General features: G+C 44.1%; 1 protein-coding gene across 1 annotated transcript in view; it reads left to right on the forward strand.

Moving 5' to 3' along the window:
* Window positions 1-10,861, forward strand: part of lamc3 (laminin, gamma 3) — a 79,909-nt gene extending 69,048 nt beyond the window's left edge. The window contains exons 20-28 of the mRNA XM_033989951.2: window positions 4,326-4,402; window positions 4,687-4,821; window positions 6,277-6,496; window positions 7,519-7,671; window positions 8,890-8,992; window positions 9,091-9,293; window positions 9,378-9,518; window positions 9,608-9,707; window positions 10,346-10,861. Of these exons, the coding sequence (XP_033845842.1) occupies window positions 4,326-4,402; window positions 4,687-4,821; window positions 6,277-6,496; window positions 7,519-7,671; window positions 8,890-8,992; window positions 9,091-9,293; window positions 9,378-9,518; window positions 9,608-9,707; window positions 10,346-10,608 (1,395 nt within the window). The 3' untranslated portion in view covers window positions 10,609-10,861. The remainder of the gene's footprint in view (window positions 1-4,325; window positions 4,403-4,686; window positions 4,822-6,276; window positions 6,497-7,518; window positions 7,672-8,889; window positions 8,993-9,090; window positions 9,294-9,377; window positions 9,519-9,607; window positions 9,708-10,345) is intronic.
* The last annotated feature ends 374 nt before the right edge of the window (window positions 10,862-11,235 follow it).

An 11,235-nucleotide genomic window follows, 5' to 3' on the forward strand; every position in this document is an offset into this window, starting at 1 on the left:
TTTTAGTAGGGTTATCTCGCCCTTAACTAAACTCACCTCTCCTGCTTTGCCGTTTGCCTGGTCTCCTGAGGCGCAGACAGCCTTCGAGAAGCTTAAGAGACTATTTACCTCCGCTCCCATCCTGCACCAGCCCGACCCTTCACGGCAATTCATCGTGGAGGTCGACGCCTCCGACTCGGGAGTGGGGGCCGTGCTTTCGCAGAGGTTCGACCCCCACAACCGCCTCTGTCCCTGCGCCTTCTTTTCCCGGCGATTGTCCTCGGCCGAGGTCAATTATGACGTGGGGGATCGGGAGCTCCTTGCCGTAAAGCTGGCCTTGGAGGAGTGGCGCCACTGGCTCGAAGGGGCGGAGCAACCATTCATCGTCTGGACCGACCATAAAAACTTGGAGTACATCCAGTCCGCCAGGCGCCTCAATCCCCGTCAAGCTCGTTGGTCCCTCTTCTTCAGCCGCTTCAACTTTCTCCTCACCTACCGCCCCGGATCTCGGAACGTCAAACCCGATGCCCTCTCCCGCCAGTTCGCCCTGGAGGATAGCCCGGTCACCGCAGAAACAATTATTCCCTCCTCGTGTGTGGTGGCCGCGGTCCATTGGGATATCGAGGACACCGTCCGAGAGGCCCAGACCAACGACCCCGACCCAGGTAACGGCCCTCCAGGTAAACTGTTTGTTCCCGATTCTGTCCGGTCTCAGGTGCTCCAGTGGGTCCATGCCTCCCGTTTCGCCTGCCATCCTGGTGCCGGTCGCTCTCTCTCCCTCCTCAGGAGACGCTTCTGGTGGCCCACGATGGACACAGACACCCGGGCTTATGTCGCCGCCTGCCAGGTATGTGCTCGGGCCAAGGCCTCCCACTCACCCCCTTCTGGTCTCTTGCATCCTCTCCCAGTTCCTCGTCGCCCTTGGTCCCACATCGCCTTGGACTTCGTGACGGGCCTTCCCCCTTCCCAGGGGAACACGGTGGTTCTCACCATTGTGGACCGCTTCTCCAAGGCCGCCCATTTCGTTGCCCTGCCTAAGCTCCCCACAGCCAAAGAAACTGCCGACCAGCTGACCAGTCATGTCTTCCGACTCCACGGCATCCCGGTGGACATCGTGTCCGACAGAGGGACCCAATTCACCTCTCAGGTATGGCGGTCTTTCTGCGACGGTTTGGGGGCCACGGTTAGCCTCACGTCCGGGTTCCATCCACAATCTAATGGGCAGACGGAGCGGGCCAACCAAGACCTGGAGTCGGCCCTACGGTGCACAGCCTCCGCCAACCCCGCGACCTGGAGTACTCACCTGCCCTGGATAGAGTATGCTCACAACTCCCTCGTGAGTTCCGCCACTGGTATGTCCCCCTTCGAGGCATCGCTGGGATATCAACCCCCTCTCTTTCCCACGGAGGAGAGGGACCTCGCCGTCCCGTCTGTTCAGCGCCATCTCCAGCGCTGTCGCCGGATCTGGAAGAAGGCCAGGGCGGCCCTTCTTCGGGCTGGAGCGCGCACTAAGGCGACGGCCGATCGCCACCGTGTCCCGGCGCCCGTATACCAACCTGGCCAGATGGTTTGGCTCTCCGCCAAGACGGTCCCGCTGAAGACGGACTCCCGTAAGCTGTCCCCCCGATTCCTGGGACCGTTTAAGATCATGAGGATCATAAATCCATCGGCGGTGCGCCTCCAGTTACCCCCGTCTCTCCGGATTCATCCGACCTTTCACGTCTCCCAGGTTAAACCAGTCCGGACCAGCGACCTGTGCCCTCCGGCCGATCCCCCACCGCCCGCCCGAGTCATTGACGGCCACCCGGCGTTCACCGTCCGCCGCCTGATTGACGTTCGTCGCCGTGGTAGGGGCCTCCAGTACCTCGTCGATTGGGAGGGTTACGGTCCGGAGGAGCGATCCTGGGTGCCCAGGGCACGCATTCTGGACCCCGACATGGTGAGAGACTTCCACCGCGCTCATCCTGACAAGCCTGGGGGTCCACCAGGAGGTGGACCTTAGGGGGGGGGTACTGTCATGATGTCAGTTTCCCTGTCCTCCCGTGCTCTCTCCCCCTCCCCTACCTGTGTGTCTGGAGCTGGGTGGAGTGCCTGACTCCTCCCGTGCACACCTGGGGTGCATCAGCCTAATCACCACCACCTGCTGCTGAGTACAAGAAGGCTTGGCAGTCTACACTCGGTGCCAGACCGTCCGCGTGTAAAACGTGAATGTTTCTTGCTAAGCTTTGTTATATGGTACTTTCCGGCAAATGCTCATTTGGATTTATGCACCCTCCAGATTCCTGCCTCTACTCGCCCAGCTCCTGCCGCCACGTTCCAGTCCCGGTATCGCTTCCAGCTCGTCTTGTCTCCTGCTCGTCTCGTCTCCTGCTCGTCTCGTCTCGTCTCCTGCTCGTCTCGTCTCCTGTCCGGTCCTGGTCTCTGGTTTGTCACCCGCTCCCCGCTCTGGTCTTCGTCTGATCCGCCTGCCCTGGTACCGCACCTGCTTCTATCCCCGTCCTGGTCCTGTCCTGCCCGCCTCTACCTGCACCGCACCCGCCTGACCCGTCTCCCGCTCCCCGGTTCCTGTACCTGCTCTTGTGACCTGTTTAAAGACTGCATTTTCACCGCTGTAAATAAACACTGTTAAAACTGCTCTGGTCTGCATCCTTTGGTCCTATCCGCACCGTTACGACAATATTTCAGTTTATTCTTTATTTGACGATGACATGTGCAAATTTATTAAAAAGAAAGAAAATAAAATGGTGCTACTTTGCATCTGCAGTCCCTGGGCAGGTGCACACACATTAAATACACATTATGTTACAGTTGCTTAGCTCATTATTAACATTATTTCAGTAAATCAAACTGTATTTAAGGATGTTGAGTTTGTATTTTTTGTGTTTGGTAACTTAAAGGGCTCATATTACGCCATTTTCTGATGTTATAATGTTGTTTCCTCATCAAAAACATACCCGGAGTTTTAGTTTTATCCACACAAACCTTGCATATTTAGCCTGAGTTCTTCTCTCAAACTGAAAACACTCTGTTCCACCTTGTGATGTCATCATGTGGTAATACAGGAAGTGCTTCATTGTGTTTTTAAACTCCATAAACACCGTCACTAGAATCATTTGGATGATTTCAGCTCCGGAACTGCCAATTTCTACTGAACAAATGGTAAAATGCAGCTGTTAACTCGAAAACAACCACTTTGTGACATCATAAGGTGCACAACAGAGCATTTTAAGCTTTGGAGATTTCAAGAGACTAATAATAATGGACTATTCTGATGATTATGTGGAAGCAGCAACATTATAACACGGCTTAAAGCTCATAAAGAGTCAGTTTTGCATTATATAGGACCTTTAAACACTGACGATTTGCTTTTTTTTTTTACCTAAACCTTTTTATTTCCACTATAACAGCAGGTAATGAGACATATTCCCTTATTTACCTGTAATGTCCAGCGTTAAAACTCTACTGGACCCCACAGGTTGCATGTCGTGTGGTGGTCTCATACGCTCTGCACACTAGAGAGGATTGTACGACCATCGATTTCTTGTCCTCATTTGGGATGCTGCAGTTTAATACCGTTCGCAGAGCTCCTCAGTATACCCCTATAGACCCCCAAAGCAAAACAATATTTCTTCCTCGCACCTCACCCCTCTCTGAGAAATTGTCTTCATAAGAAAGTGTTTGATGGACGTTTAAATTAACAGCTTGTTCTTTCCTTTCTGCGAGGCCTTTCTTGTCGTCTTTTGGGACACTGTAATGAATCCTTGCCATTTTTTTTTTTTCACAACGAGAGGGATGAGGGGGCACATTTTGGAAATATATCCGCATTTAGTATGTGTGTGTTGACATACCTTCCCAGGCCTTATCACTTGGTTAAGCCCGGAGCTGCAGCAATTTAATTCCATATTAAAAAACACAGCGGCACACCAAAATATTATGCAGTTCTGTTGTTTATCCCATTTTTTCTTTCCTTTTATTTGCATATTTCACCATTAAATGTCACCCTGGGAAACATTCTGTATGCATAACATTTATATTTATTTGGGAGTAAACTAGACGGCCGATATAAACTGGGTGTATTTTCAATAGCTTCACCTATGAACTATGTAAATGCACACAATATATTTGAGTTAAAACCCATTTATACTGCATTTCAAAAAGCCATTCCGACGATTTAAGCTGCTCTCATGTAGATTATTTATTTGCAGGTGAACAGGTGTTTCTAAATAGCCAGGTAGACGATGACATCCATTTGTTGTACTTTATAATGATGAGGATTGAGACGCCACTGGAAAATGTATATTAGGAATCAGATCTCCTCATGTTTTTTGTGTGTGCATGTGTTCCAGGTCTTTCCTTTCGAGATGCCGTCACTCCCTAACAAGTGGAACGTTATGGTCAATGATTCACATGAGCTAATGAAAAGGTACGGTGCGTCTCATTAATTATTTAGAGCAGACGATTATAAGCAAATATCACCTTGGCCGTTACCTCAATTTCCTGGAATTTACTATGCCTGACATTTATTTTGCTGCCTGGCCAACGGTATGCCCTCAGCTGCTCTGGGAATGTTTCTCTGTGATGTGGTATTTAGAAAAAGCCGGACAGGCTAAAGAAAGTTGTCAGTGCCCGAATCTTCCCCTTCCATTCCTCCTCGGGCTGTTTAACGACTCCCCGTTCACTCAACTTCAAATCCGTCTTGTCTCGCAGTCACAAAGACGCAGCAGACCACGTTGAGGCCATCGCTAGCAGTGCGCTACAAGCTTCAAACCGGACCTTCGTTCTCTTGATGGATCTTCTAATGGACAGTTCCACAGAGGAGTACATCAGGAACCTAACCGAGCAGTAAGCACAAAGTACACCAACACTCGGAACAAGCATCGCACTCGTACACATAAAACATGTTTATTGCCAAATTCTTACACGCTCCATGACTCCCTGGATTATTGCTCCTTCTCTATGTATATTTTGAACAAAAGTATACCTATCGCAGTACTACAGTTCAAGGTCCCATTCTTCACAAGAGCCTTATTGCATCCCAGTGTTCAGAAGTAAGACATTTAGCCACAGGGGGATAGCTCCTCTCTCCACTGTAAGCCTATTGCTTTCCTGGATTTTCTGCACTCCTACTGCATCCTCTAGCGTGAGATTGCTGCGAGGATTATCCCAAATGCCAGACAGAATGATGCAAAATGCCCTCCAGTGGCCATGATGAGAAGAAGAAGCGAGACACTCAAAATTGATTACCCCTCCCCTCCTCTGCCGCCATCACAAACAGTAGTTTGTTTGGTTTAGGACATTTGAGCTAATCTCTGGAGTGACAAGTCTATATTTTGTGCTTCTTATATAATGCCACTCAAGTTATTAGCGCTAAAATGGGTAGCGTAAAATTGAATTCCACATGCATTCTTATTGCTATTAGTGCTAAGAAGATCAAATGAGTTTTATTGACATGATGCAAACTAGTGGCATAAATGATTAAGGCGAGATGAAGTCCAGAATAGACCAGGCTTTAGATAACCCCATATGGAGCTCGATTTCCTCCCACACACTCGTAACTTATTTTGCAGATAGCGGCTCTCTGGGATATATTACAAATAGATGCTATTAAGAGCTTTGTTTCGTTTCTGAAAGCAGTTTACAGTGGAAACGTTGTGCCCAGTTGTATATTTTATGTGTAGCTAGGTAATATTTGACTGGATCTTTTGCGGTAAGATGTTGTTTTAATTTTTTCCAAGGATAAACACACCGTCGCTACATTAAGCTCCTGTCACCCTGTAATACATTTACTTCATTTGATGCTTTCCTCTGCGCCCAAGTGGTTTAGATTTACTCTGTCCGCAACTGTCCTGGGGCAAACTAATGGAAATGTGGCAGCCAATTGGCACTAACAGCCCTCTACCACCACCACCACCACCACCACATCTTGAAGCATCAATGACTCACCAATTTAAAGTAGCTCAGGATCCTATAGTATTGTGACTGTCGCCTCCATTTATATCAATGACATAAATGACTTTTCTTTTTAGTATACGTGTCTATAGAGGCTTGGTCTATACGCCAGCTATATATGTAATACTTAATCATTATGCAGAGCTACATAGTTGGAAAAAGGCGCTCTAATGGTTGCTGCTGCGCGCCGTTAAATCACGCTCTTTGGTACATAAATGGCCAATCTTACTCATATAATCAAATACAATCAGGCTGCTCAGGGAAAGTCAATATATTTGCTTTACATATAATTTCAGAATATGCGGCTCGGTAGTGCAGTTTTAATGACATTTTTCCAACTGCACGCAGAATAACCGGAATGCAGCAGTGGAAGGAGGATCTAGAGGTGCAGGTGAATGAAACCGCAGCCGCACAAACAGCCGTGGAGGAGGAGGCGGAACGCTGGAACGCCGCTCTGGGAAACCTAACATCATCCTTACATCAGCTGGGCCCGGCATCTGTCAACACATCAGCGGAGTCAGGCCAGGCATCACTCAAGCAAATACTTCAAAGCAACCGAACAACAGCGGTCAGTGTGGATATTACAGAGGACTACCGAGCACTTTGTAGTCAATTTTAGGAAATACATCTTGAAAACTGTACTCTTTACCCATCTAGATTATTAATTTATGTTTTTTTTTTTCTTTACCACTGATTATTTCATGGCTGTATTTATAAATCCTGATCCTGGGCTGCGCTTCCGGCTCTATCAGCTCTGGCTTCAGTTCACTTTACATTAAAAAACTGTGGTTCCTCTCTCCGTAAATGCTGCTGTCACGCTCGTCATTTTGATCTCAAATTGTTCGTATTCATCCGCTGTACATGATCCTGCTATTTTCATTTTGCTCTTGTGTCCGTAACTCAACATATGAACATTAATAACAGACAAATCAGCTGCTTTCTTTTCCTGAGGTTGCTCCCGTTGGCGTTAGCAACAGGTTTGGTTGTGTCGGTTTCTGTTTTGTTGCGTGAAGAACAGGCAGAGGCACAGGGAACGTTCTGTAGATGTTTATTGTCAGTTTCAGCAATACAGCGGGTTAAATTGAGGAGTCTGAAGAAGGTTTTATATAACTCGAACGTTTTACACCATTATAAGAAAGTAAGCAATATTACATTTATATATTGTCCACAGTTGACAGCGTAGTTAAGCACCCGCCCCCTGAGAAACCAGCGGAACGGGCTGGACAGGGCGTTATCTTCAACAGCCTCACTCCTGATTGGCTCTTTGGTTGCTATGATACCTGCAGTCGTGATTCTAAATATGGAGCCCGTCTCCAAATTCACCGCTATAAACGCTAGACTAGCTTAATTTGACTGGAGCTGAACACCGTGGGTGACGTCACACTCACTTTGTCCACTTCTTTATACAGTCTTGTTCTTTTTTTTTTATTTTGTATCATCATAGGATTCGATTATCGCCATATTTCTGACTTTATCCTTTATATCTGCAGAATAATTGCGCTTTACTCTGCCAATATGTGTACGTATGTGTTTTATTTGAGTGTTAAACTACTGCATACACATTGGTTGTAACAGTATATTTTTTCTTAGCTGGACTTGGAGAAAAGGGTTAAAGCTCTGGACTTTCGCGTTGAGACTGCAGACAGCCACATCAGTGAGATCAGGACCAAGATGGAACCACAAACACAAGCTGCTAATGAGAAATTAGACACGGGAGACAAAGTGGATCAATCAATCTATGAGGTATGTTTACTAGGACTCACTGAGGCATGTGCGTGTGTGTTGTGTTCTACCCTTGGATCGTTTGCCCTTTAATGCGTCATTTTCTTTGCAAAATTATTTTTAAAAATTCAATCAAACATTATCAAAGGCAGGGAAAATAAAGGCAAGGCAATTCGTACACAAAGTAATTCAAAGTGCTTTACAGAATAAGAAAGACACTGAAATCACACAAATCAAAACATAAATAATCACAAATAATCATCATAAATTTACCATTAAAACAGAAGAGTGCAGAATAAAAACCTTAAAGCATAAAAGTTGTCTCTTCGTCATAGTAACAGCGCAGTGACATAACAGGAGTGTTTTGTCTGACATAGTTGCGCCTGTAAAAGTGTGAAAATTGTGACTGTAATACAACTTTAGCATCTTTAAAACGACTTGTGTTTCCTTTGTTTACTCTTCTGGTGATAAGGGATGTCAGAGTGAATCCTGGGCTATGCAGTCACTTTAGCTCAAGTTATATTCAGTGGTGCAACTTAACGCAGTAAACATTGTAACGCACTGTACTTACGCAAAGTACAGACACCTAAAAATTCTACTTAAGTCAGTTTTACAGTGGATACTTTTACTTTTTCTTCACTACATTTGAAAGCAGTATCTGTACTTTCAACTCCACTACATTTTTGAACAGGACAGACAAGTAAAAAGTACTTTTCATACGATTTTTTGAGGGTTGTTTTGACCATGTTTGTAGTAACATCCTGACTAAAATTTTCTAGTTCAAGTTTTGGCTTTGAGCAACAAAAATAAATACAAAAGTCATAAGAAAAATGTAACAATTAATTCATAGTGCAACTGTTGACCAAAATATGTATCATGAATAATCAAAATTACTACATTTAACACTTTAAATGACAACAATTTAGCAACACTTTTGTGAAATACTTGTACTTTTTACTCATTAAGTACATTTTTCAACAGGCACTTTTAATACATTCACATTTTTTACTGTGATACTTTTACTTGAGTAACTTTTTACCTCTGTAATTGTACTTTTACTTAAATAACCAGAGTACTTCATCCACCGCTGATTAAATTAAGTGGTCCTTTCATGTAACATACTAATACAATACAAATAATCAGCATACTACTAACTATTTATGTTTGTGTGTGGGTTTTTAATTATTCCTGCCCTACATTATCTTATTTTAATTTATTTTCACTGTCCTTTTCCTCCAGCTGCAGGCTCGTGTACAGGAGGCGAAGATTACAGCACTGTCATCTGTGGTGTCAGGCAAAGAGGTGGAATCGGAGGCAATCGCCCTGCGCCGAGGACTGGAATGTGAGTCTTCTTTTTTCCACATTTGAATATTTCTCGTAAAATTGAACTGTCAAGTGCAAAGACAAACAGTCCAATTTGTTTGCGCTACAATTTCCCAGACACGGTGAAGGAATGGCCCCGGCAGCAGCTCCAAACCAAAGCTGTATTGAAGAAAGAGAGACCACTGCGAGAGAAGGTTCTAGCCGAAGTGAAAAGAAAGGTGGCACAGGTGGAAGAGATGCTTCAACCAGCACTTAAGAACTCCAGTGACGCTGCCAATAGCTCTGCCACAGCTGAACAAATTGCACAATCTGTCGCTAAGGTAGTATGACTTATTTCTTTTGCAGATTTTGGCTCATTATTTTTAGTTAATAGTTTTTCAGATACCACTTCCATCTGTGCGCAGGAATCGAAAAACCTTCTGAGTCAAGCCAAGCATACAAGGACAGCATCCGCTCACCTCAGCTCACATATAGATTCGGTAATGCGCAGGTTGACTGAGCAAGAGTTGTTAAGCCGAAAAAACGATTCCCAGCTTTTCACTGAGGTACACATGACACAGACCCACGCGATCCATGCATATCGATCGTTTGTGTTTCGATGAAGCGTTATTCATTAGGTTTTCTGTTTTTCCAGCCTGAAGTGTCGCTGAAGAAAGTAAAGGAGGACATGAAGTTGGCTGAGATCCAGTTGAAAGCCTATTCTGCTACACTAACCGAACTAATCAGCAAAATTGGTATGTATTTTTTTTCCCAGAGGATTTCCAATATGGCCAACTTTTAGTCTTGCATGCCTAAGATGCCCATAAATCTTCATTATACCTCAAATGTCATATCACTAAAGATCTCTGTGCTCTTTAATGGCTCATTTAACATGGAAATATTTCCCACACTTTTATCCCCACGGTAAAGTAAGAATAACTGCTGGTCACGGAGACCTTTGCTTTGGAATTTAAAAGTGCTGAGATAAATTAGATTTTACAGCCTGACCTAAACATTAAAAGTCATTATCCTTAATAGGGTAATGCATTGTATAATTTGAGAAATTAATAAGGAAGTGAGAGTTTTGCGCATCTTGACCATTTTCTGTAAGATTACACAACATATTAGAAAAATTAATAGGCTACAAGAAAGATAGAAAAACAAATTAAACTAAAATTAAACCATAAACTGTGCTGAAATTAGTAATAACATAACTGGGGTTCATTTAGTAATATAATTTATTCAAGGATTTATTATATAACCATAGACATAGTACACACTAGAAATTTCATCTTCTGTATTATAATATTTCTATTGGATACATTTTGATAACTGAAGTACATGTTTTTATGTTTACTGAACAGAGCTGTTTTGTCTCTGTGTTTGTATGTAGATGGGAGCATACCCCTGGAGCGTTTTGACCGCATTTTGAACAGCACAGCACAGCGACTGCACATGCTCCGTGGGAGTGTGGACAACCCCGCGCTGACCCTAAAGATCCACAAGTTGAAATCAGCTGCTACAGAACAACAGACTCACCTGTCTCTCATTGAACAGGACATACATGAGATCACAGTGGAGAGAGACAGTCTGAGGGACATCGCCTTGACTTTACCTCAGTCCTGCGCTCAAATCTCAGAGCCAGGGAAGGTCTAACTGTGGAGGATGATGATGATGGTGATGATTTCTATATTAAGTCACTGCAGACTCACAGTTCGTCGGATTCGCTTGTGGAATTTATAGACTTGTGATTTTATATTTTCACTATCACTGAGTAAAACAGTTGCATAATAAGGGACAAAGTATGAACAAAACCAAATATAAACAAAAGGAATACAGGGTGTCCATAAAGAAAACATTTATTACAAAGACAGTTTATAAGATATCTGAGTCAGACTTGTGCTACTGGACTCTGGAAGTTTCTGGAATGTCTGGGAATGTCTGAGGAAAAATGCAATGTGATTAAAAACTTTTATAACTACTGAGTACAACAGAAAAAATCTAATTAATATACCTTAGCAGTTGCTTTGTAATAAAATGTTTAAATTGTGAAGAGACTTTCTGGACACACTGTATAATAAACTGGTTCTAGGACTCACCAAAGACTAAGTAGATATACAACAGCACAATTCTTTATCACATCGTTAAAATAAAAACTTTAGCAATATGTGTATGTGTTTAAAAAATATGGAGTTAACATTGTAATAAAAGAACTATTGTCTATTTAGGAGCAGCTGAGTTTTCCTGAGTTACACACTGGTCATATCGGCTCATCAGACTTTA

This window comes from Periophthalmus magnuspinnatus, chromosome 23 (genome assembly GCF_009829125.3).
Source record: "Periophthalmus magnuspinnatus isolate fPerMag1 chromosome 23, fPerMag1.2.pri, whole genome shotgun sequence".
Classification (NCBI taxonomy): domain Eukaryota; kingdom Metazoa; phylum Chordata; class Actinopteri; order Gobiiformes; family Gobiidae; genus Periophthalmus; species Periophthalmus magnuspinnatus.